The sequence below is a fragment of the Notamacropus eugenii genome, chromosome 4, assembly GCF_028372415.1.
Source record: "Notamacropus eugenii isolate mMacEug1 chromosome 4, mMacEug1.pri_v2, whole genome shotgun sequence".
Classification (NCBI taxonomy): Eukaryota; Metazoa; Chordata; class Mammalia; order Diprotodontia; family Macropodidae; genus Notamacropus; species Notamacropus eugenii.
This window is the reverse complement of record NC_092875.1, coordinates 22,213,621-22,239,253: the sequence shown is the minus strand read 5'-3', so window position 1 is coordinate 22,239,253 and position 25,633 is coordinate 22,213,621. Positions and strand designations below refer to the sequence as shown.

The window sequence follows — 25,633 nt, the reverse complement described above, 5'->3', positions numbered from 1 at the left end:
CTCCAGCCAAAGTTATTTCTCTGGGAGCTAGATTAGAAAATCAGGTCCCAAGAGCAGATCCCAAGAACATGTGGGAGATTCAACCACTTGGGTAATCTTAATAATCAGAAACAGTCCTGGGGAGCCCCAAGGGTGGGATCTGAGGAGGGGGTTGATGGAGTCACCCACATGTGGGAAAGAGTGGAATCAGACTCTTGGCAATCTCAGGCAAAGCCCTGGGATGGATATTACTCACCTTTACTCACCTTCTCCCTCAGCATACATATATGAGAGACAGACAGACAGACAGGAATATACATCCACAAATAAATTTGGAAACACATAAAAACAGCAATGGGAAACTTGGTAGTGCAGTAAATAGAGCCCTGGGCTTAGAATGGAACTTCAAATCCAGCTTCAGACAGACTAGTTGTGTCTGGGCAAGCCACTTAACCCTGTTTGCCTCAGTTTTTCCATCTGTAAAATGAGCTGGAGAAAGAAATGGCAAACCAGTCCAGCATCTTTGCCAAGAAAACCCCAAATGGGGTCATGAACGGTCAGATATGACTGAAATGACTTAACAACAAAAAGACAGGAATATGTATACACCCATATACACAGATATACATCTGCATATATATATATATATGTATATGTATATATATATATAATTCTATATCATACAGACACACAAGATAGAAAGTGTAGAAAGTCAGCCTTGTGTAGCGGAAAGAATTAAGATTTAATTAAGAATTGAAGCTCTGGACTCAAATCCTAACTCTTCCATTTTCTGTCCTGTGATCTAGTTTCCTCATTATAAAATGAAGAGGATTAAAAAGTCTAGTCTAAGTTCCTTGTGGATCTCAGGTTCTAGACTTGTAATTTTATTAGTAATGAGAACTTCCAGTGAGGAAATATCCTCTCTCAATGCAGATCTTCAGCTTAGAATCTTAATAACCTGGAGCCCTAAGGATTTAAGAGACCACCAGCATCCACCAGCACCCTAGTTCCCATCCAAGCCTTCCATTGTCCCACTTACCATCTTCATCCATATCACCTCTATCACCGTTATCCCATTTCCCATGTGTATCTCCAACATCACATTCCCAGTCTCAACTCCCATTCCATTACCATTCTCATCCCCATCACTACTATTGGTCATACAGTTTTATCCCCATTTCCACCACCCATCATTCCATGTCCTCTCCCCACTGTCCCAGTTCTCATCCCAAATGCCCACTCCCATCATATCAGTTTCTATCTCCATCTCATTATCCCAGTTATCATCTTCATCCCCAGCACCATCGTTGTCATCCCAGTCCTCATCCCAATTCCTGTGCCTATCATCTCAGTTCCCATCCTCATTCCATCACCTCCAATTTCCATTTCCTTCATCCTAGTTCCCCATCCCCATCCTACCCATATCATGCCTCTGAACAATCATCCCTGTCTCTATCACACCACCATCACCATCATCATTACCAATATCATAAACTATTATTTATTGAGTACTTCTCCACATTGTCCCAGGCGCCATGCAGAATATGCAGAGGATGCAGTCCTTGTCCTCTGAAGTTCTCTGGCTCTTAAGCAAAGCCATCAACTGCACTCATACCATGTTGGCAAGTGGACACTGGGATGTGGGATGGGTACCAGCAGGGCCAGGCTAGGCCCTGGGGCTGGGAAGATGTTCTGAGACCTCCATAGAAGGCACAGCTACCCTGCCCTCTAGCCATAAACTTCCCTCCTGAGCTAGAGAAGAACAAATAAATAATGTAGAGTCTGACCAGGGCTGGGGCAGTGGCAGGGGGACAAGGTGCCCCTTCTCTACTGGTCACACCGTACTGACCTGAATAACTCCATGGGAGTGAGAGGAGCCTGAGGGTGGTCTTTTCCAGGGTCAAAGGGGCTGGGAGCCTTTCACCTCTGACCTCTACTTAAAATTATTTGCCTTCTTTTCTTTGCCTCTCCTTACCTGCTGTGCCCAGGGTCTAGTGGGAATGTGAACATGGGTCAGGGTTCATAAGTGAACAAGAGAGGGTCATAGGTTCATGGGGTTTATACCTGGAAGGGACTTCAGAGGTCATCTAGCCCAACACCCTCATCTAGCCCTTATTTTACAGAAGAACCTGAGGATGGGAATTGACTTGCTCAAGGTCACACAGGTGGAAAAGACCAGAGCCAGGGAGCAAACACAGATTCCCCAAGTCCAGCTTTCTGTCCACTGTACCATTGTTGGACCTTGATGACCCACTCAACACTGCCACACCCCCTCCCTCTGAGGCAGGGCATGGCTGGATCTCTCTTCATCTGAGCATCTTTGGCATCAACAAAGGCTTATTCAGGGCCAGGAAACTCAGGAAGCCATCAGTGAGAGCTTCCCTTGGAAATGCTGGTGAACCCTGGGCTGGCACAAAGAGGGTTCCAAATCCAGGGGAAAAGTGAAGGTCAGTAGAAGCCAACAGATTAGGCTTGGGGGGAGGGGGGAGCTCTGCCTGCCAATCAGTAATGGCAGATGCTTGAGTTCCTGTCTGAGCCCCTCCCTAAGGCTCCCAGGGCCCCACTAGAGAGGGGCATCTTCTGTCCTCCAGTGATGGGGGTAGTTCTGTCTTTGAGTAGAGGCAGCAGAATTGGCCACATGATCTAGTGGCACGACCACATCCTCCGACTGGGCATTCTTGTTCAGCTCTACAACTCGGGGCACCACTATGGACCAGCGATCTGTGGGAGGAACACACACGGGGAGGGCTCACTGGAATGGGGAGAACAGGAAACGCAGCGCTCTTCAGAGGATCATGGGGGACCCAGCAAAGTAGCAGCATGGAGAAAGGCCAGGCTAGATCCCAGAGGTGGGCAAAGTTGTTTGTTCATAGAATGTTCACAGAATGTTAGAACTGGAAAACAGAATGTAAATTGAAAAGCACAAAATGTGAATATCAGAGTTGGAAGGGACCTTAGAACTTAGAATGTTAGAACATGGAATGTTAGAGGTAGATGATACCTTAGAACATAAAATGTCAAGATTTAGAACTTAGAAGGTTAAAAACATAGAATGTTAGAACTGAAATGGACCTCAGGACATAGAAAGTCAGAGCTGGGAGGGGCCTCAGAACAGGGGATGTCACAGCTGGGAGGGCCTCAGAATACAGAATGACAGGGGTGGGAGGGGCATATATATATATATATATATATGTCCCTGCAATCTATCCATGAACTGCTTGGGGGGAAGGTCTGCGGACCCAAGTTAAGAACCCCTTATCTAACCCCTTTTGCTGATGACCACAAAGGGAACAGCACTGCCCAAATCAGTGAGATAGGGAAGACCAGAATTCCAGACTTTAGGATTTGCTACACCAGGAAATCAAGTCAGAAAAAACTCCCCTTCTCCCTCCTTCCTTCCCAGCCCCCATCTCTTCTCCCCTCCCCTTCCTTTCCCTCCCTTCTCCTCTCCGCCTTATCCCCCCTCTACTCACCCCTGCGGAGGCGGCCCATGGTGTGTGAGAAACCATAGTACTGGTAAGTCTCATTCTTGCCTGGATCCTCATTAATGATGCCCAAATTTTGGTTCCAATGAGACCAATTCACTTCATCAACCCTAGGAGGACAGAAGAAAAGAGTGGGGACCTGCTTGTCTTTCCTCCCTCCACATCCCACCCAAAAACAGTTTCCTCCTTCCCTAGGTCCAATGCCCAACTCAGACAATTCTTCCCCAGATCATATTAAAATAGCATGTTAAGATTTGCGAAGCACTTTACAAATAACATTTCATTTGATGTTAGCGACAGTCTTGGGAGGCTGGAGCTCTTATTAACTTCATTTTACGGATGAGGAAATTGAGGGAGACAGAGGTGAAATGACTAAGCAAGGGTAAGGCAGCTGATAAGTGTCTGAGGCTGGATTTGAACTCAGGTCCTCCTGACTCCAGGTCTGACACTCTATCCACCATACCACCCAGCTGCCCACAATAAATGTTGATTGATTTTTTAATAAAGTTTATTGATTGATTGATTAAAATAGGTCACAATGAAATGAGGCAGACCACATGTAAACAGCTATGTATAAACCAGATGTATGCAATGGGTTATTTGGGGGTAGTATCAGAGGGCAGGCATTGGAGCTGAGGGGGAAGCACATAAGATTTCTTTCAGGTGAGACTTGGAGGCACAGACAAGGAGGGAGGGTGCTCCTGGCATGGGGCATAGCCAGCGAAAACACTTGGAGCTGAGAGATGGAACCTCATATTGATGAAATCGGATTTAAGGATATTGCAGGGTACATGAGGAGGAGTAAGGAATAGGAAAACTGTAAAGGTCTTGGTAAGGGCAGGATTAGTGGGAAAGGGCAAGTCACTTCACCCTGCCTCAGTTTCTTCATCTGTAGAATAAAACTGGAGAAGGAAATGGCAAACCACTCCAGTATCTCTGCCAACAAAACCCCAAATGGCGTCACATACAGTCACAGAAGACTGAAACAACTGAATAACAAGTAAGTTATCAGGGGATCTGCCTGCCTCAAGTCTCTCCTCACTCCAATGCATCCTCCATTCAGCCATGAAAGTGATTATTTTAATCCACTCCCCTGGTCACTAAACTCCAGTGGCTCCCTATTACCTGCAGGATCAAATATAAAAAGCTCTGGCATTCCAAGCCCTTCATAGCCTAGACCCCAGAGGGGCAGCTAGGTGGTGCAGTGGATAGAGCACCTGTGCAGGAGTCAGGAGGACCTGAATTCAAATCTCACATCAGACACTTGACACTCACTAGCTGTGTGACCTTGGGCAAGTCCCTTAACCCCAACTGCCTCATCCTGGCTCATCTCCAGTCATCCTGATGAATATCTGGTCACTGGATTCAGATGGCTCTGGAGGAGAAGTGAGGCTGGTGACCTGCATAGCCCTCCCTCAAAACAAAGTCAAGTGCAAGTCATGTCATCATTTCTCTGATGGTATGGTCTTCTTACGAAGGATGAACATACACAGCCCAGACCCCTTCTCCATATCTGGTCTTCTTACACCCTACTCCCCACCATATACTCTTCAATCCAGCAACACAGGCCTCCTAGCTGCTCCACAACCAAGACATGCCATCTCACAGCCCTAAGTGTTCTCTTTGGCTGTCCCCCATGCCTGGAATGCCCTCCCTCCTGTCTCTACCACCTGGCTTCCCCAGCTTCTGCTAAATCCCAGTCAAAATCCCATTTTTTACAGGAAGCCTTCTCCAGCCCCTCTTAATTCCAGTGTCTCCCTTCTATTAATTATCTCCTATTTATGTGTTTTTCCATAGTTGTTGGCATGTGGTCTTCCCCATTAGATTGTGTAAGCTCCTTGTGGGGCAGGAAGTGTTTGTATGGTTTTTGGCTCCTATCTGTATCTCCAGTGCTTAACTCAGCACCTGACAGGTAGTAAACACTTAATTGATTGATTGATTGATTGATTCACAGAGAAAGTCACTTGAACTTCACAGTCTACCTTGGGATCAGAATTTTGAGAACTGGAAAGGACAAATTTATGAAGCTCCAGGCCTTTTTTAAAGTCTAGTTGGCTGAAAAGAAAGGACTCCATCAACCACGTAGACCTCAAAACTTTATGTTGTAGGGAATGCGGATGATGGAGTGGGGAGGGGTGGTATCTCTTACAAGGTGGTAAGACAACTACCTTGGAACTTAGCCTGAGAACTGTGGGGCAGGGAGAAGAGCAATCTCATTCTTCTTCCCAGTGGAAAGTAGAAATGGATAGAAAGCATCATGATAGGGCATCATGGTGACCTGACCCAGGCATGTGCAATGCAGACTTTTCCAGCTGGGTCCCCCATAGGCTGCCCTGAGAGCAGTTACCTGAAACACCACCTCCGGTCTGGTGTACCATCTGAGCTCTTGCCCACGGTGACCATTTCCCCAGAGCGAAAAGCCTTCCTCAAAAACACCGGGAAAGAACGCTCAATGTCCAAGATAGTGGTGGCCCACTTTGGAGTGCAGAGGAAAAAGCAGAGACAAAAAAACCCATCAGGCCACTGTTTCCTCCACCCTTATTGCCCCAGCTTCAATGTGCTTAGTTAAACCAGTCCTTCACGTGGGTACTACCAGCACTTGGAAGAAACAAAGCAAGAACAGAACAAAATGACAGCTAGGTCCCATAAGACATCCACACTTCCTGGTTGGTCCCAACGAACATAGGTCATAGGATTTACAGCTGTAAGAGTCTTTTACACAGAGAATGTTGCCTCCGAAGGCCTTTAGAACATAAAACCAGAATGTCAGAGGTAGAAAGAGCCATAGAACATAAAACAGAGAATATTAATGGAGCCCTTAGAACCTAGAACCATAGATCTGTAGGGAACTTTAGGATATAGAATGTAGAATACAAGAGTTGGAAAGGGTCTAAATAAAAGAAGTCAGAACTGGAAGTGACCTTAGAAGGTAGAATGTGAGAACACAGACTATTAGTGCTACAGGAAATCTTAGAATGTTGAATGTTAGGACTGCAAGGAGTCTTAGGATAAACAACCTAGAATGTTGGAGCTTAATGGGACCTTCGAATATAGAACATGTTAGAACCAGAAGGGACCTCTGAATACAGAACAGCAGAGTTCAATGGGGCCAACAGTACAGATACTGAATCTTAGAACTAAAGGGATCTTAGAACACAGAACAGAATGTTAGATCTAGAAATGCCTCTAGAACATAGGACAGGAGGTCAGAAGTGAAAGAGACCACCTGATCCAAACCTCTCATTTTACAAACTAGGGAACTGAGGTCCAGAGAAAAGTGACACCCTCTAGTGAGGTCCTCTGCCTTCAAATAAGGTAGCTCTTTCCACTGCATTAGGATGGAAGTCATTAGAACTCGGTGCAGGGTAGCGTTGGGTTGTGTGTGTGGGGGGGGGGGAGGTGCTCCTAATCTAACAGGAAAAACACCTAAAGACCTTCTGCTGCTTCATCATTTCAGAAGAGGATACTTGTAGGGAGTATTGTGGGGAGAAGAGTTGGCTAAGGCCAGATGATATGACAACGATCATAGTCCACACTTACATAGTGCTTTCTAGCGAGGAAGGTCTTTCCACACAATGGAGACTATAGAATGGGAGAGGTGAAGACTCCTTAGAACATGTCTATAAAAGACTCCTTGGAACACAGACCACAGAATGGGAAAACTAGAAGACTCATAGAACACAGACCATAAAATGGGAGAATTGGAAACAGGTCTTAAAATGTAGACTGTAAGATGTGAGAACTCTTGGACTCTAAAATGGCAGAGCTGGAAGGGACCTCATAACAAAGAATACACAAAGTGAACGGAGTAAGGAATACTCTCTCCATTTGCCAGATAAGAAAACTGAGATCTAGAGACATGAATGGTCCACTCACAGGCTAAAAAGCAGCTAATCCAGTACTTGAAGGGTTTCTGGAGACAACAAGGTCAGGAGGGTCCCACCTGGTTTCTCTGTGCCTTGATCTCAGAGGATCTATTGACCCCACTACCACCACCACCCACTGAGAAGCCACTGACCATTTAGGGTTGGGGGCAGCCAGTGTGGAGAGCATTACCGCTCTCCCAAGGCAAGCCTCAGCTCTGGTCATTGTTGGGTGTTTCCCACTATCAGGGATGGTCAACAGAAGCACACACTAGAGCTGGAAAGGACCTCAGAGGTCACCTAGCCCCACTCCCTCGCTTTACAGAAGGGTAAACCAAGGCACCGAAAGGCCAGGGACTCCTAGATCTGAATCTTAAAGGCCTTCAGAGACCATCCAGCTCAACTCCTTCATTCACATATGAGGAAACTGAGGCTCAGAGAGAGAAAGTACCTTGAGTAACACTCTACTGTGAATGGCTGAGCTGGATTTGAATCCAGGATCAATAGCCAAGAGCCTGTGTTATTCTGGGCCTCTGATTTCTTATAAGTCATATTAGCTTTTAACTTTTTCAAGTGCTCTTCTACCTACTGTCTCATGTGATCCTCGACATCAACCCAGGGAGGCAAACTGGGCAGGGGAAACAACCCCCATTGATAAATGAGAAAACTGAGGCCCAGGGAGGAAAAGGTGACTCATCCAAGGGCTTACAGCAAGTAAGTACCTGAGGTGGCACTAGAACTCAGATCTTCAGAATCCAAAGTTCTCCTGACATCCAAGACCCAGGAACATTCCCTTGGAGAAGGTATCTCTAAACTCCTCTCCAATTAAATCATATTTCTCTTCCCTTTTGTGTGCTCGGGGCAGCGTCCCAGGCTCTGTCTCATGATACCCAAGCCCAGGTCTCCAGACTCACAAGACCCATCTCCCCAAACCTTCAAGGCCCATTGCTTCTGATGCCCAGGTTCTAGACCTCCAACTCCCCAAGCTCAGGTGTCCAAACTCCCAGGCCCAGGTCTCTGGACTTCCAGGCCCATTGCTCCTGATGACCCAGTTCTAGACCTCCAACTCCCCAAGCTCAGGGCTCCAGACTCCCAGGCCCAGGTCTCCAGATTCTCAAGCCCTAACTCCCAAGGTTCTCTCTACCTGTAGCTTCCAGATGTGCTTGCTCTCCTTGGACACCTGGCCCACTGTCTCCCCCATGAGGGCAATCAACATGTTCAGCAGTAACACAAAGGTGAGGATGATGTAAGTGACCAGCAGGATGATGAAGACCACGGGGTACTTGGCGCTGCTCAGCATCTCCAGATCCCCCATGCCAATGGTAAGCTTGAAGAGGTCCAGGAGGAAAGTGCTGAAGGTCTGGCTGTCCCGACAGGACGGGTAGCTGGGGACCGTGCAGTTGGGATGGTCCTCATTGCAGATGGTGCTGCATGGGTTCAGCAGTGAGACCAGAGCTGGGGAGAAATGAGCAAGAGCCAGTGACCAATGACCCTTAGGAGTCATTCCCATGGGTACCTGGAGCTCCCAAATTTGTCAGGGGGTGGGGGGCGGGGGGGAAGGAGAGACCAGACCAGCCCCAAATGCTTGGCTTCTAACTGAAATTCTCCAGCCAGCCAAGAGGGACAATTTAACTGGGCTGCATATATAACAGATGCCACTGACCTAAAGGTCACAGATTCAGGACTGAAACAGACCTTAGAGGTCGTTCAATTCAGTTCCAACATTAGGGCTTGGAGTCCAGAAGACTGAGACATTTACTGTTCAGTTTTCCCATCAGTAAAATGAGGGAGTTTAGACTCAGTGACTCTTATCTCTGAATCTATGGTTCTATGACATCCAGGTTACAGATTACAAATCATTTTACAGATGGGGAACTTGAAGCACAGAGACGTTAAATGACTCACCCAGGTTCACACAGACAGGAAATGGGCAGAGCTAGGATTTGAAAATAGGTCGTCTGACCTGTTCTATTGCACCATGCCAACTGGAAGGCAAGCCAGTCCCCAAAGAACTTCCCTCTGGCTCCATGTGGTCCCCATTCTCCAAGTCACATCTGGCAACCCAGAGCTTACCTGAAGCGTAGCCAATCATGAAGAGGAGATAAACCAACAGGAAACGGAAAAGGTCTTTGAACAGGATCTGAGATGCCCAGCCAGGATATGAAAGGAAAGAAAGGGGACAAAGTTTGCCTCCTGTTCCCCCAGCAGTGCACTGTCCCATTCAATGAGTTACCCAGTGACAGATAAAAAGAACTATAGCTAATATTACCAGCCTCATTTGGGGGATGGGTAAGCTGAGGCTCACACAAGGGAACTGGCTGGTTCAGGGCCACATAACTAGGAAATGCTTGAGAAAGGATTCGAACCCAGGCTTTCCTGGCTCTCCATTGAATGATCTAACCACTCTACCACCTAGCTGCTACCTGAGCATGCAGACCTGGGTCCCAGCCCACCTTCTGAATCATGATGCTGTAGGTCCCTGTCAGCTTCAACCCCCGAGTGAAGTAGAGGGCATTCATCCAACCCAGGACCAGGGCGAAGACCATGACTGCCAGGTAGGCTTCAATTCCCGCCAGGTACAGACCAGCAGAGACAATCACCAGCACCGAGTAAATAAAACTAGGGGGAAATTAGAGGGAAAGGAGTTACAGGGGGCGCTGGAACACTCTCCTAAATCCAGGAAATGGACTACTAGCAGAATTAAGAGCTGTGAAGGACTTGGAGATTCCCTAGTCCAGCTCCCTCTTTTTTGGGGGAGGGAGAACTGAGGCTCAGAGAGGGGAATTTACTTGCCTAAGGTCATACAACTAGCCAATAGCAAAGCTGGTCCTGTGCTCAAGGCTAGGGTGCCAAACTATATATATCTTCAAGGAGTAAGTGGTGTGTCCCTACCATAGTTCTGTATGTGTTCGGGCACTGATTGCCCCTTTTCTACCTTTAGGGGATTACCCATACTCCCAAATGTCCCCTGCTTGTTCACCAGAATGGAATGGAAGTCAATGAGGAAGACTGAATAGAAGGCATGTATGACCTTACAGAAATCATAATAGGAACTACTGTGTCTATAGGGACAGCCAGGTTGTGCCATAGTGCACAGAGTGCTGGGCCTGGAGACCTGAAGACCACCTCAGACACTTACTGGCATTGTGACCCTGGGCAAGTCATTTCACTGTTTGCCTCAGTTTCCTCATCTGTAAAATGGGGAGAATAAAAGCACCTATCTACCAGTGTTGTTGTGAGGTAACATATATAAAATGCTTTTTAAAACCTTAAACGGGTATATAAAAATTAGTAATCATCATCCGTATTATCCAGTGATCTTTCTCAGTGAGCGGACATTCAATTAACCTAAACAAGCAATCAACAAGTATTTTTCTTTGTATCCAAAGGGCTTGGCACATATTAAGTTCTTGATAAGTGCTGACTGACTTGTTAAGCACCTATAATGTAAATGCAAAGACCAATGAAAGGTATTTCCTACCCTCCAAAGGTCATTTCCTATTGGTTGAGGCAACAAGTCCACACAACTACTGTACAGATGGTCAGAAGGGGAGTCTCAGGACCCTGCAAGATCCTGACACAAAGCATTCTCTGGTCCTTCTGTTTCTTTTTGTCTCGGTATCCCCAATGTCCTGCACATAGTAGGGTTAGATGGACTGAATTGGATCAAAGGACAATATCTTTTTTCTAGTAGATTAAATTGTATTTCATCCTAATTCTTTGGCAATTGGCAGTGAATATGGTGACTCTCTGTCAATCAAAATGTTGGATTAACCAGTATTCCGTATCTATGCTGGAAAATAGAGATCACTGTATACCCAAAGATGTCCATCCTGAAACTTACTAGAGCAGCTGGAAGGAGCCATCAACAAATAAAGAATTCACCCCTGGACATTTCTTCATGAAAAGGTCTTTAATCTGTGAAGAGGAGATGAAGTGAGTTACTCCACAGGGATTTATTAAGAGCCTCCTATGTGTCAAGCACTTGCTAGCTATGTGACCCTGGGCAAGTCACTTAATGCTGTTTGCCTCAGTTTCCTCATCTGCAAAATGAGCTGGAGAAGGAAATGGCAAATGACTCCAGTACCTCTGCCAAGAAAACCCCAAATGGGGTCATGAAGAGTTGGACATGACTAAAAAAATGTGCCAGGCACTGTCCTAAGTGTTGGGGTCATAGAAGAGACTTTAGAGACCATAAAGTCCAACCTCCTCATTTTATAGATGAGGTAAATGAAGCCCACAGAGGGTAAGAGAAGTTAAGTCTCCCAGAGCCACATAGCTGGTTTTTAAGGTGGGACTAGAAGCCAAGTCTTCCTGATTCCAATTCCACTGTTCTGTCCATTATACCACATTCGAGTATAGATGGGGAAGAGGTAGAAGAGAAAGTAAGAGAGAGTTGGAAAAGAGAAAAAACAGAATTTCAGGAATTCTGAAAACATTCAGAATTCAGGAAGAGACTTGAATATTGCCTCTGCAACATCCTGGACAACTGGTCAACTCCCTACAGCTGGAGATCTCCACTGATGGGAAACCCATTTTCTTTTGCAAAATTTCTTAATGGAGAGAACCTCATGGTTCATCCAATTCAACCTATACCCGAAAAAGAGTCCCTACTCCCTCAAGTATTCCCAACAAATGGTCATCTAGCTTTCACAGAAAACCTCTAATGGGGTCTTGTATTTCTGGAGGCAGCCAATTCTTCCATACGGTTCCTGTAGGTAGTCAACTTTGCCTATATCCACCCTAGATGTGCCCCTGACCAGGTTCTGTTGTACCTAGCTCTTTCCCCTTGGGCTAAGCAAGACAAAGCTGGCCCTTTTTTCAATGTGATGGTCTCAAATATGTCAAGAGAGCTATTATAGTGCCCCTTGGGAAAAAAAATCAATGAGGAAAGAAAGAGGGAAAAGAATAGGAGAAAAAGAAGGAAAAAGCAGAAATGGATAGAAGAAAGAGGAAGAAGAGAGGAGAAAGGAAGGGAAAGGAGAAAGAATAGGGAAGGTGAAGAAATAAAGGAATGTGGGAGATGAAAGAGAAAATTAAAAAGGAGGAAAGGAAGAAGGACAAAGAACAAGATGGGGAAAAGGAAGCAGGAAACAAAAGGAGAAGGAAAAATATGGAGAAAGGTGGAGGAGTTGGGGAGAGAAGACAAATAAGGGAGGAGAACTTTGCACTCACACTAGAAAGAAAAAATATGACTCCAGTGGAAAGGGTGATGATCTCTCCGGCAAGCCGCAAGTAGTCCATGGTTGTGTGGTATGGATACGGGGGCTGAGGAAGGCAGGAGAAAGGCAGACCTATCATCAGACAGCTACTCCAGCAGTCCCAACCTGCCCTAGCAGATGTTCCCATGGCCTCCAATGCTTTCCTTCCATCATTCCAAGCCACCTCACTCCCCTGGGGTCTCTAGCAGGTTGGGCTATCCCAGGCTGGCTTTTTGGGCAGAGCCAAGGCTAGTTTGAAAAGATCAGAGGTTTCATCCACATGAGAGTGACCTCTTCCAACACCGTTGCCATCCACTGGAGCTTCAGTGATTTCCTGATAAACTCCACAAGCTTGATTGGGCATCAGGATTGGTAGCTGCTTCCCAGCCTGAGCCTGGGGCAGCCCCTGAACTCACCGTGCCCTCCAGGGGCTGGTGGTAGGCGGTGAGGGTGAAGATGATCATGGCACACAGATAAGAAACAACACTGATGTAGAAGGAGACAGCTCCAAACTTTCGCCACTTGTCCCGGAGCAGCTCATTGATTGGTTCCACAGCCAGCATCTCATGGCGGTTCTAGGGAGGGGAGGGTGGAAGAAGAATCAGGAAAGGATGGTGCCCTAAGCCAGGCCAGTTCTTGGGCTCCTTTAGACCCAGGCCTTCCCTACCTGGCATTTCCTTCCCTAAAGCTCTCTAGAGATTGAGTTTGGGACAAGGAGAAAGGGATACTCCCTTGCCTGGCCTTCAAGGCCCAATTTCATTTGTCTTCCAGTCCTATGCTACAAGTACCAGACACTCCAGTCAAACTGGAATTCTCAATGGCACATTATTACTCCAGACCCTCTTGCCTCCATTCCTTTGCTGATCTAACCTCCTGCCCCTGGAATATCCTCTCCTTCCCTTCTCTTTTCCCTCTCTCCAGATGCTGGCCACCCTTCAAGACCAAGCTGAAGTCTCCTGTTTCCCATGAGTCAGGAATACCTTCTCCATCAATCAATCAACAAGCATCTATTAAGCTCCTCCTGTATGCCAGACATTGTTCTAAGCACTGGGGATACACAGAAAAGCAAAACAAGCCCTACCCTCAAGGGGATCACATTCTAATGAGCCAAGTACTGCCTAAAACACCTTCTAGTCCTTGCTTCAGGCAGCGAACAATCAGAGCTGAAGTCCAAAGAGGCCTTTCTGGGGTTCTTAGACAGAGTAGGTTCATAGAATTTAGAAAAATAAAGGACTTTGGAGACTCTCTAACCCTTCATCTTGATGCTCAGAAGCCTGAAGACTAGAGGAGGAGAAAGTACTTACCCAAGGTCACACCGCTAATGTGTGGCAAGGCCAGGTTTCCAATACCCAAGAGGCCCTGCTCCCTGCTCAGCCCCAACCCCAAGGCAGCTCCATGGCCCCAACAGGGCCTCACCTCAATCTTGCTGTTATATACTAGGATCTCCAGAACTGAGGACTCTTCCCCACAGGTATCTAATGAGGACAGATCATAGAGAGACGAGTACACAGGCCCGTACGCCCAGTCCTTGAACTTGCGGGACAGATGTCTCGCATCCTCGTCCGTCACCTCCCGGCGGATAATGTGCTGGAAAATCTGGAACAGAAAGGGGTGGGGGGAGATGTCACCTGGAGACACCTAAGGATTCAGTGGCCAGGACTGACCGCTTACCTTTCCCCTTCCCATCCCTGCCAAACCCATCTGCATGGATCCAGGGGAGCCTGCATCGTTTGTGGGGACCTTGCAGGACCCTGAATTCCCCCACGTGAACAGCAGCCACAGGCATCACTTCTGTTACTTAATTATGACAAGATTATCTTAATAGTACATGACTCTTAGAGTCTCATAATGTTATTGACAATTTTAGCTTAGAATGGTAGAGCATCTAAATACTTCAAATACCACCAAGGCCACCACAGAATGTCAGGGCTGGGAGGGGCCTTAGAACACAGATATACATAAAACGTCAGATTCAGAACAGCCCTTATCACATGCCTAGTATTTCCCTGAGATTTCCTCTATCCTACAATCTAACTGCGAGGTTGCTGGGGTCAGGGGTTATTAGTCTTTCTTTACAGAAGAGAAATCTGAATCCCCAAAAGGCAAAATGTCCCAAAGTCCTGGAAAGTGGCAAAGTATAGACCAGGATCCTGATTTAAGTTGAGAAGAAATGTCTTCTGGAGTTCATCTGGACTGTGCTTCATCTTACAGATATGGGCCAAGTGAGTTGCCCACGGTCACAGAAATAGTAAGCGGGCTGCCTTCTCAGCCAGGCCCTTGGAATCTATAGCCTGTGATTTTCCCAGTGGCCTTTGCTGCTTCTTCAGGTCTGCTGAGAACCATTTCCACTGGGCCACTCTTGGCATCTGATAAATTGAAAGGATGGAAGTGAGGGGATGAAGAAAGAGAAGGGATTAAGGGAAGTCAGAGAAGTAAATGGTTCTGTTAGAGAAGAAAATAGCCCCTTGTCTGTTGGGAATGAAGAGGCAAGAAGGGAAGGGAAGCCTGTTTGGGAGTGCCGAAAGTGCAGGGTTTAGGATGGCACCTATTAAGGGTCACAGAATTCAATAGAATACCAAGGAATACCTGAGTTCAAATCCAAGCTGAAATATTTACTAGCTGAGTAACTTTAAGCAGCCCACTTTCCCACTAGGAACCTCAGTTTCCCCATCTGTAAAAATGGCCTTTAAATCCCTTCCAGCACTAAATCTATGACCCTACGACACTCCTGAAACCTAAAGGGGCCTGCAACCCTGTAGATCAAAGGACACTAAGCCTTTGGGTGACAAATGAGTAAAAACTAGTGCTATGAAGTGCCCCATGCCTGCTCCTTGCTAAGGTAGCAATGGTGAACTCTGAAGACCCCATGGCTGAACAGTAAGAGCCCCAAGATGAGAGTCGGAAGGCCTGAGGTCTGGTCCTGGCTGTCACTAGCTGGCCATATGACATTGGACCAGTCACTGAGCCCTTCTAAGTCTCAGTTTCACACTATGGCAAATGAGAGTGTTGGACCAGATCTGTAAACTTGTTTGTTTTATGTTTTGACAACTGTATCTCAATATAATTGGTTTGTAATCTTATGTGTTTATTTTATGCACTTAAAACATTCTGAGTAGACTATAGGCCTTATCAGACTACCAAAAGGGTCTCCCCCAAAAGATTAAGAACCCCTAAAGTAGATTTTCTCAAAAGTCCCTGACAGCTATAAATCTGGGATCCTGATTAAGGATCTCTGGAACCATGATTTCACTCTACTTAATCCTCTCTTTCTTCTTCTTTCTCTGGAATGGTAATCATGTCAACACCATTGTCTCTGAAAAACTCATGTGAATGGACTGCCCCATCACTGATAAAGAGCAGTGTTGCCTAGTGGGCAGTGTACTGGACCTGGAATCAGGAAGACCTTGATCCAACTCTTACCTCAAATACTTATTACTTATGTGACCCTGAACAAACCATTAAAAAAAATACCTTTCTGTGTCTCGGCTTCCTCATCTGGACAAGGGAAATGTTGGACTCAATGACCTCTAAGGTCCCTTCTGGCTCTAACTCTAGGATCCTATGGTATATCCCTGGGATTCTTAAACTAAAATTCCCTTCCCTGACCATCACACTCTGATATGCGTTGTCTTCCACTATGAGAAGGTAATGTATGTGAGGGTAAGGGCTTGTCTCACTTTTGTATTGTGTCTCCAACACTTACACAGTGCTTGACATGTAGTGTTTAATAAATGTTTATTCATCCATCCATCAATCCATCCATCCATTCATTCACTCATTCATCCCTGAAAGTTTAGGGGAAAGGGTAATACATCATTTTATTAAAGTTCATTGGGTGACTTTTGAGAACAACTCTGTTGAAATAAGGCAGCTCAGAATACTAGGAAGAGCCGGCAGGTGGCAGCACTGAGCATATACACTAGCATAGCTATACATCTAGAAAGGTAGCTATAAAGATATAAATCGATCGCTGTATATTAGCTGTTCAAAGAGTTAGGGTAAGATTCAGACAATGACTGGGGGACACATAGAATGGTAGAGGGGGAGGGGCCTTAGAACAGGGAATGTCAGGACTGGGACTATGTTAAAGCTGAAATGAACTTTATCCACAAAACTAGTAAGTATGTGAGGCTAGAGTGGAACTCAGGTCTTCAGATCCAGTCCTCTATCCACTGCACCATCTAGTAGCTGTGTGGTAGGGTCATATGAGTCCTCTACCTGTGACTTCTCCATATATTATGTTCACATCTCTTATTTCTTAATATAGTCCCTACTCCCTTACCCAATGAACCATCCACTGTAACAGACTAAAAGAGACACATACATACACATCTGTATACACACATACGTATATGTATGTGTATATATGTATATACACACGTATATATCCTTATACCTATAGGTGAAGTACATAATGAAGAAAAATCTTTTATTGACAATTTTCTGTACTGTTGGGCTAAATGACTTTGCTTTGACTGTTCTCTGGTTGGCAAGTAAAAACATGCTGGTGGGGGCTTCTAAAGCAGGATTTTGAGGGGCTGCTGACCCAAAGAATGCTCTGAACAATTGTAGGGTAGCTTAGTGTTAGGTAGGACCCAGGGGCTATGTACATAAAAATGATTTTGCAAACTTTAAGGCATTTGCTAAACGTCCATTTTATGCCCACTCACCCCAATCTTGCCTGTCTTGGCAGCCATCATCAGAGGTGAAAGGCCATCATTATTGACCACAGCCTCCAGGTTGCTCTCAGAGAAGAGTTTCGCACACTTGATGAGCAAGAGATCATACATCTTGGTGACGAACTTGGTGTTCTCCCGGGTGTTGTCAGCAATGGCGACCAGGGCATGCAACACCGTGTTGCCCCGAGAGTCCTGGCGCCGCATATCGGCTTTTTTGTGAGGGTTCTCCGTCAGGTAGTTCACAATGTGGGGCTGGTTGGTACAGGCAGCCAGGGACAAGGGCAGTTCACCTGATGGGGGAGGGAAGAGCTATGATTTGTGTTTGTGATAAGGGATATGAGTTTGATGGGACATGTCTCAGTCTGGCTGAACATCCCTTCAATCTGACCCCTCTCCCACCTCTTCCTCAACTAGCCCCCTCTTTTACCAAAGTAGAAGTAGCCACCCTCATCTTTGGGCTGGAAAAAGCGCCCTCGAGCCTGCGCATGAACATCAGCGCCTTGGGCCACCAGGAGCTCCACATAGTGTTTGCAGCGGCGTTCAATGGCGATGTGCAGGGCAGTCTGACCTAAGACCAATAGGGATGTCATGAAGAACCCTAGAATTTCAGCATCCCCTCATCTGCCTTTCTTTCCCACCCACACAATTCAGAACCAGGGACCCTAAGAATTGAGGAAGGGACCCTACAGATCCAACCTCCCACCCAACACAGGAATTCTCTCTATGAAGACCCTGTGGCACATGGTCATCCAGACTTTGCCTTAATCCCTTCCCTGATGGGAAGCTCACTACTCTGACACCCTCCAAGTGTATCCTTGGGCAGTTCTAATTTTTTAGAAAGCAATCCCCTCATTGTATATATATTGTCAGGCTCAGTAAACATGTTGGTTAATGTTGTCAAACTGTGGTTTTTTTTCCCTTTCTTTTTTTTAGTCTTTGTTACACTGGATGGCTCATTGGTAAGGGAGTGGGGAATATATTCAGAAATAAAAATATGAACATAATAGATAGAAAGATAATAATATCTTTAACTACCAAACATTGGACTGAAACCTGCCTCTCTACACCATTCATCCACCTATTCATTCATGAACCCACCACGCATTTATTAAGTAGTTAGCATGCGTCAGGTGCTGTCCTGGGTACTAGGGGTTTATATTCCCTATTCTCTTCCAGGTTCTTACATGTTCCCAATGTGTAATGTCACAGAGCTCCCAAGGTGGCAAGCCCCAGCTCAGCAGGCACAGTACTGGAAAAGTTTCAGTCACCCACATTGTAGGATCATAGATTTAAGTATAGAAGGGACCTTAGAGATCAGCTAGTCTATACCTCTCATTCAACAGATGTGGAAACTGAGTCTCAAAGAGGCTAAGTGATTTGCCTGAGGTCATATAGCAAGTAAGCAGCTGAGCCAGGCCTGAAACATAGGCCTTTGGATCACAAATCACACCTATAACTTTTGGACCCTGGTACCCACCAGGCCCCTGGCCACCAGTCCCTCATCTATGTGGTATTCCTCTATTGGAATATAACCTTCTCAAAAAGAAGACCTGTCTTTGCTTTTCTGTCTTAGTATCACACTTGGTGCAGAGTGTTCAATTTCTTAATTAAAGTCAATGTTTTTTCATTAATTCATTCATTCATTCAAATCCTTGCTGCCTCTTTGACTTGGATGGATTCACTTTCTCTGCTCTTTTAAGTTCTTCCTTTCCCTTACTTTGAGATCCAGGAAGGGAGGAGAGCTTAGTTCAGGGTAGCCGGGAAAGTTTAGGGAGATAAATGGTCAAAAGAATTGGTATATTGCCTCCAGCCCTCCCTCCCTCCCTCCCTCTGTAGTTTGAGGGTCCCTACCTCGGTAGTAGACATCTCGGAAGGGCGAGTTAATGAACTCTCGCATGTTGCCCGTGCGCTCAGCAATGTCCAAGAGTACAGGGATGGTGTCATTGCGTCCACCGCTCAGGTTCAACAGGGCCTTAGGCAGACACGTCTTCCCTGTGGAAGGTTCTGAAAAGGTAGAGGGAACCAAGGCTAGGCAGATGAGCAGATGCCCAGAGGTTCCTGCCTCACTGCCCCAGAGCTGGTGGAGGTGAAGCAGCATGATTGAATGGAATAAACCCCATGGGGGGAGGGGAGGGAGACCTAGAATCAAGGTCCAGCTCTAAAGCTCATTGGCTGTAGGCCCTTCAGCAAGACAGTTCACCCATTGGAACTATCCAACCAAAGGGGCTAGACAACCTTACCAAGGGGTGTAACCTGCTTTGGAAAGCAAATGGTATACAAATACAGATATTAATTAGCAGGGAGAAATAGAAAGAGCTCTGATCTGGGAGTCAAGAGGTCTGAGTTCTAGTTCAGAGAATTAGCATTGCAGGTAGAAGGGACTTGAGATGTCATCTCATGCAACCCCTATCCAAACAAGAATTCCCACCAGAAAATAGCCAACAACTGGTCATCCAGCTTCAACTTAAGACCTTTAGGATGGGGGAACCCACCAGTGCCCAGGGCATCACATTCTACTTTGGGGCAACTCCTTTTGGGAGTGTGTGTGTGTGTGTGTGTGTGTGTGTGTGTGTGTGTGTGTGTCCTGACATCAAACCTAAATCTGCCTTTTCACAACTCTCCCTGGTTGCTTCTACCCTCTGGGGCCAAACTGAGCCTCAGTTTCTAAGGAGTGTGGGCATTGCCCAGGGATTGCTGGACTAGAGAGACCCAGAATAGAGGTGGCCAAAAGCAGAGAGAAAGCCAGGAAGGGGAAGAGAGAAGGGAAGGTCCAACCTAGGAGAGCAGAACAAGCCCAGCCCGTGCCACAGAAGGGAGGGACTCAGCAGCCTCAAGCTTCAGGTCTATCCCTTCCTCTCATCACACAGCCCCTTCTCATAGTTCACCTCGAAACTCCTCGTCTGTCAGCCGCTTTTTCTGGGTGAGCAGGAAGGAGAGGAGCCCATCTAGGTCAGCGGTGGATCCTCGGGACACGATGTCAAAAAGAATGGGTCGGTTGAAGACTTTGAGGATGGGGGGTGGATCAGGAGCTGGGGCTTTGGCGCTCTGGGGCTCCTTCCTAGAAATGGAAAACAGAGGGTCTTCTGAGCCCCCTCAGAGGATGTCAGGGCATCTCGCTGCCCCCACACCAACTTTGGCCTCCACATAGGGGGGCCTGCAGCCTGAGGGGAAGGGAGGAAGGAAAGCAGAGAAAAACAGGAGATCTAAATAAGGAGAAAGGTGGGGCAGGGTGGAACAGACAGAGAGACAAAAATGGAGAGACAGAGAAAGACTGGTAAAGAGATACAAAGACAGGCACAGGAAGGGGAGAGGAAGAATGGGAGGGAGAAGGGAAAGAGAGAGGGGGGGAGAGGGAGAGGGAGAGGGAGAGGCAGAGGCAGAGGGAGAGGGAGAGAGAGGGGGAGGAGGAGGGGGAGGGGGAGAGGGAGAGGGAGGGGGGAGAGGACAGGGGAAGAGACAGAGACAAAGACAAAGACAGAGAGAGAGACAGTAAGGCAGTCAGAGCAATCATCATTTGGAGTTAGAAGACCCAGACTCTAATCCCAGTTACACTACTTACTGACTGTGTCACCATGGACAACTAAGTTCACCTTTCTAAGCCTCAATTTCTTTACCTATAAAATGGAAATAAATTTACTTACACTACAATGACCCAGGATTAATATCGCTGAAATGGGGGGTTGGGGTGGGGGAGGAGTGCATAGTAGGGTGTATTTGCAAAAGCACAAGATTTAGGTTCAAGAATCCCAGCTCTGTGTGACCTTGGAAAAGTCACTCCCCTTCTTTGGACCTCAGTTTGCTTCTCTGTAAAATGAGGAAATTGGACTAGATGTCTTCTGGAGTCTCTTCCCACTGTAAGGCTGCGACTATAGGATTATGATGAGCTTATAGAAAGTACAAGATAGAAAACAAGAAAAGGAAGAATCAGACAGGAAGAGCCAGACTGAGAGCTGAGAAGAGGAGAGGAAGGGAGGGAGGGAGGGAGGAAGAAAAGGAGGAAGAAAGGAAAGAAGGAAGGAAGGAAAGAAAGGAGAGAGGTAGGGAGGAAGGGAGGGAAGGAGGGAGGGAGGGAAGAAGGAAGGAAGGAAAGAAAGGAGAGAGGGAGGGAGGAAGGAAGGAGAGGAGGGAGGGAGAGAGAGGGAGGGGGAGGGAGGGAGGAAAGAAGAGCGCTCGATTCCTGCTCACTATATGCCAGGTACCACACTAAGCTCTGGGGAAACAAGGAAAGCTCCCTACCCTCAGAGCGTTTACAATATAACAAGGGAGACCATGAGTCCTAAGATGCTGCTACAAAGTAGATGAAAAGTAAAGACTGAAACCAATGAAGAGGTAGGAGAGAGTCTAAGTGACTTGGAAAGGAAAGAGAAAAGAGAGGGTGGGGAGGAGGGATAAGATCATGATGAAGACAATGCCAAGAATAATCTCCACTTTTCCATTCGGTAGAATATAAGCTTCTTGAAGGCAGGACTGCCTCCTTTTGACTTTTGCATCTCACAGCACTAGTATGCAATAGGTGCTTAATAAATGCTTGTCGCTTGGTTTGATCTCATAAATGAGGTGCTGCAAGTGTCATCACCTCCATTTTTACAGGTAAGGAAATGGCTCAGGAGGTGGCTTGTTAGCAAACAGGAGAATCACGAGGCCAGGCTAGGTGGGATCATCCAGACTACCCAGCTGCACAGGGACAGAGCAGACGGGGGATCCTGACATTCCCTATACACGCGCACACACACACACACACACAGAGAAATAAATATACATGCAAACACATACAAATGCACATAAATGCATGCTCATACATGAATAAACACATGTACACACAAATGCACATATTAAACATACAAATACATGTATAAACATATGTAAAACATACAAACACATATAAATCCATACCTATACACGTGCATGTATACATATAGACAGACAGACCTACACACATAAACAGACAAACACACGCACACACACACAGACATTCCCAGAATGAGGAGCAGCCCCTGGACTCATGGGAAAGCTAGGTCACCCAGGTGTGTTCTGCCGCCCACAAGCTCTGGGCCTGCTCCCCAGCCTGGCCTTCACTGAGCCAGTTGAGAAGGAGTCTAGTGTGGAAGCAGCAGGGACAGTCCCAAGCCACCTGTGTACTAGTTCCCAGAAACCAGCGAGGCAGAACCAGCCCTGGCCAGAAGGGCACAAAACTGCTGTGAGCTGGCTTTGGAGCAAGGAGTCAAGAGACAAGGGTTCAAGTTCCAGCTTCCTTCCTGCATGACCTTGGGCAAGCTGCCTGTCCTCTCTGGGCCTCACTTTCCTCATCTGTCAGAGAAACTAGAGGATCTCCCAGGTCTCTCCCAGCTCTGAAACCTGCTGAGATGGAGGAATGGGGTGGTGTTCAGTACCAGCCCTGCTCCCAGGTCCCAAATCCCAGACTCAAGGTCCTAATGTCATTTTAAAAGGCATCTTCAGCAACCACTGCTCTTGATCTTCCTCTTCCCCACCCCCCCAAGTGGAAAACACATTAGTAAGAGCAAAATCCTCTCAGCCCCACCCCCACTTTTCCCGCCCCAGGGGTTCTTCTGGACTGAACTGAGTGGCCCCTACCAAAGGGGGCATTCCTGGAGCGCAGTGAAGTACACAGCTCGTGTTTGTGTGAGTGTGTGTGTATGTGTGTGTGTGGGTGGGTATTTGTGGGTGTTTGTGGGGGGGGTGTGGGGTGTGTGTGTGTGTGTGTGTGTGTGTGTGTGTGTGCTGTTTTCCTACACTGGGCCAGTCCCCAGCTCACAGAGGAGGAAGAACTGGGATACTCCGGGAGGGAAGGGTTCAGGGATGTAAATCACAAGCATCGTCTACAAAGCCAGACATCAACCCCAGTGCAAAGCACCAGGCAAGCCTATATGGAAATAACATGCAAATTAGATGCAAATCAGAAGGTTTGTGCTTCCAAAACATGTCTGTGTCAACAGCTTGAGCCTGGAGGGACTGAAGGGCCCAGGACCAGGGAGTCAGGAGACGGATCCAGGTCCAGTTTTGTGTCTTCCTTGTGGTGTGAGGTTGGCCAAGTCTTCCTCGATAAGCCTAAGCTTCTTAGTTGAGGTTTTTTGTGGCTTTTTAATTTCTAAATAAAAGGACTGGACTGAGGCTCTTCACCGATTTACTAGAGTTCCCCCTTGCTAAAAGCCCCCTGATCTGAGGCCCCTCCCCTCTCTGACATCCCCGGTTCTGAGGCTCCTCCTGGCCCCAACATCCCCAGTTCTCAGGCCCCTTCCAGCCCTGATATCTCCTGTTCTCAGGCTCCTCCCAGCCCTGCCATTCTATGTTCTATGTTCTAAAGGCCCTTCTGGCTCTGAATGTCTGTAAGTCTTTGTGAAGCTGCCAGCTCCAGAGACGAGCAGAGTGAGGGCTGGGCCCTCTTGGGCAGCTCCGAGGCCCCAAGAGCACACAGGTCTCATTCAGGTTGGAGGCAGACCTGGACAGGGTGGGCGTTGGGCCACCGGGAGGTGCCGGGGGAGCTCACAAAGCCAAGCCTGTTCTTGGTGTTGGGAGGGCCATCCCTCGAAAGCCACATCGAAGTCATTAGGAATGGGTGGGTCCACTAGGTTCCCTGGGTCTTGTCCTCGGGACATGAAGGAGGGAGCTCAGGGCATCTCTCAGCGCTAACCTGCCAGCTTCCCAGCAGCCAGCTGGGCTCCAGGCGCCAACTTCTTCCCAAGTTCAGCCCCAGACAGAGCCAGGAGAGGGATGTTCCTGCCTCAGGTCACCAGCTGGGACTCCCAGAGGGCAGCGGCTCCCCAGCCAAGGGATATTTAGGAAGTCGTGAGAACATTTCCCCTGCCTTTGTCCAATCTCTCCAGATGCTCAGCCCGCCCCCCCCCCCCCCCCCCCCACCTCAGACCACCTTCCACCTGGGCTTCATTTCTATTATTTACAAGTTGTCTCTCCCATTAGAACACAAGGTCCTTGAGGGCAGGGCCTGGTTTTGATTCTCTTTGTATACCTAATATTTAGCTCAGAGCCTGGCATACAGCAAGCCCTTAGTAAATGCTTGTTGCCAGAGGAAGGAGGGAGGGGGCTTGGAGGAGGAACCCCGGGAAGGCGGAGTCGCTGGATCCCAGAATGGTGGGGGAGAGGGAGGTGTTTGGGGATAAAGGGTGCAGCTGGGATGAAGGGCGTGGCTTGGGGAGGAGCCGGCAGGAAGAAGGGGTCAATGGATCCCAGAGTGGGAGGGGGATGAAGGGAGGGGCTGGGAGATAAAGGGTGGGACAGGGGGTGGAGGCATGGCTTGAGAAGGAGCCGCAGGAAGATACCAGAGTTCCCGGAGTGGGAGGTGGAGAAGGACCAGAGAGGCTGGGGGTGGGAGGGAGAGCTTAGGGAGGACTAAAGGCTCCAAACCAGAGGTTTTCTATTTGATCCTGAAGGTGACAGGGAACTACTGGAGTTTATTTAACAGGGTGGAGGGAATGACACGGTCAGGCCTGGGCTTTGGAGAAATCACTTTGTATCTGATTGGAAGATGGGAAGAGGGACAGTAGGGAGAGACTTGAGGCAGGCAGACCAAACAGTAGACTATTAACAATAGACAAGGAAGGAGGGAAGGAAGGGAGGGAAAAAGGAAGGAAGGGAGGAAGGAAGGAAAGAAAAAGGAAGGAAAGAAGGAAGGAATACCCCACCCACAAGGTCCTTTCCAGTTTTAAATAATGATCCTATGATCTTGCTCCCAATATTTCTGTCCCTTATTGACCCAGGTCCTTCTAAACCATTTCCCAAATCCCAATTCTGAAAACTCAATCCCCATGAAATATCTGAAAAATGTGTTTAAACTAAGGTGTAAAGGATAGTGTGTATTACTACCCCTCTCAGGATGCTCTGATTACAGAGAGAGAACACTGCTTCATCCAAAGAAATGAATATCAGATGGTTAAAATTTCAGGTAGTGTAACGGGGAGAATGACTATGAACGAAGAGGCCTTTCAGGAACTCCCCAAATCTCACCCACTCTGCTGTTTTCCTCATGTCTTCCTCATTCTCCATGATCATAGCATCAATACCTACCACACTTTTGCTCCATAAATGAGCCTGGTGGAATAGAGAGAAGCCAGGACTGGGAAGTCAGAAGGCCTGGATTCTAGGTCTGGCTTGTCTCTAATCTGCACAGTATGACCTTGGTCAAGTCCCACAACCCTTCACAATGTTTACAATGAGCTTTCTTCAGAACAGTCCTATGTGGGAGGGAGGCTCTGTAATCCCATTTTAGAGACCAGAAAATTGAGAAGCGAAGCAAAGACAAGGAAAGGCAAAGAGAATTAGTATTTGAACCAAGCTTTCCTTCCTTCTTCCTGGGAGCCCCCACCTACAGGATCACAAGATTAAAGCTGTATATGGCCTTATATGACTACTCTGTCATTTTACAGATGGAGAAACTAAGTCAGTCTAGTCCC

At 47.2% G+C, this 25,633-nt stretch overlaps 1 protein-coding gene across 4 annotated transcripts in view; it reads right to left on the bottom strand.

The window, feature by feature from the left end:
- Positions 1 to 1,457: 1,457 nt before the first annotated feature.
- TRPV4 (transient receptor potential cation channel subfamily V member 4) overlaps positions 1,458 to 25,633 on the bottom strand; it is a 57,924-nt gene continuing 33,748 nt past the window's right edge. For all 4 annotated transcript variants that reach the window (XM_072600160.1, XM_072600159.1, XM_072600158.1 and 1 more), the window contains exons 3-16: positions 20,093 to 20,265; positions 19,059 to 19,211; positions 17,635 to 17,775; positions 17,199 to 17,497; positions 13,945 to 14,124; positions 12,945 to 13,103; positions 12,503 to 12,595; positions 11,172 to 11,245; positions 9,781 to 9,946; positions 9,401 to 9,467; positions 8,472 to 8,782; positions 5,812 to 5,939; positions 3,453 to 3,574; positions 1,458 to 2,700 (exon numbers count right to left, since the gene is read on the bottom strand). In XM_072600160.1, the coding sequence (XP_072456261.1) occupies positions 2,543 to 2,700; positions 3,453 to 3,574; positions 5,812 to 5,939; positions 8,472 to 8,782; positions 9,401 to 9,467; positions 9,781 to 9,946; positions 11,172 to 11,245; positions 12,503 to 12,595; positions 12,945 to 13,103; positions 13,945 to 14,124; positions 17,199 to 17,497; positions 17,635 to 17,775; positions 19,059 to 19,211; positions 20,093 to 20,265 (2,224 nt within the window). In that variant the 3' untranslated portion in view covers positions 1,458 to 2,542. The remainder of the gene's footprint in view (positions 2,701 to 3,452; positions 3,575 to 5,811; positions 5,940 to 8,471; positions 8,783 to 9,400; positions 9,468 to 9,780; positions 9,947 to 11,171; positions 11,246 to 12,502; positions 12,596 to 12,944; positions 13,104 to 13,944; positions 14,125 to 17,198; positions 17,498 to 17,634; positions 17,776 to 19,058; positions 19,212 to 20,092; positions 20,266 to 25,633) is intronic.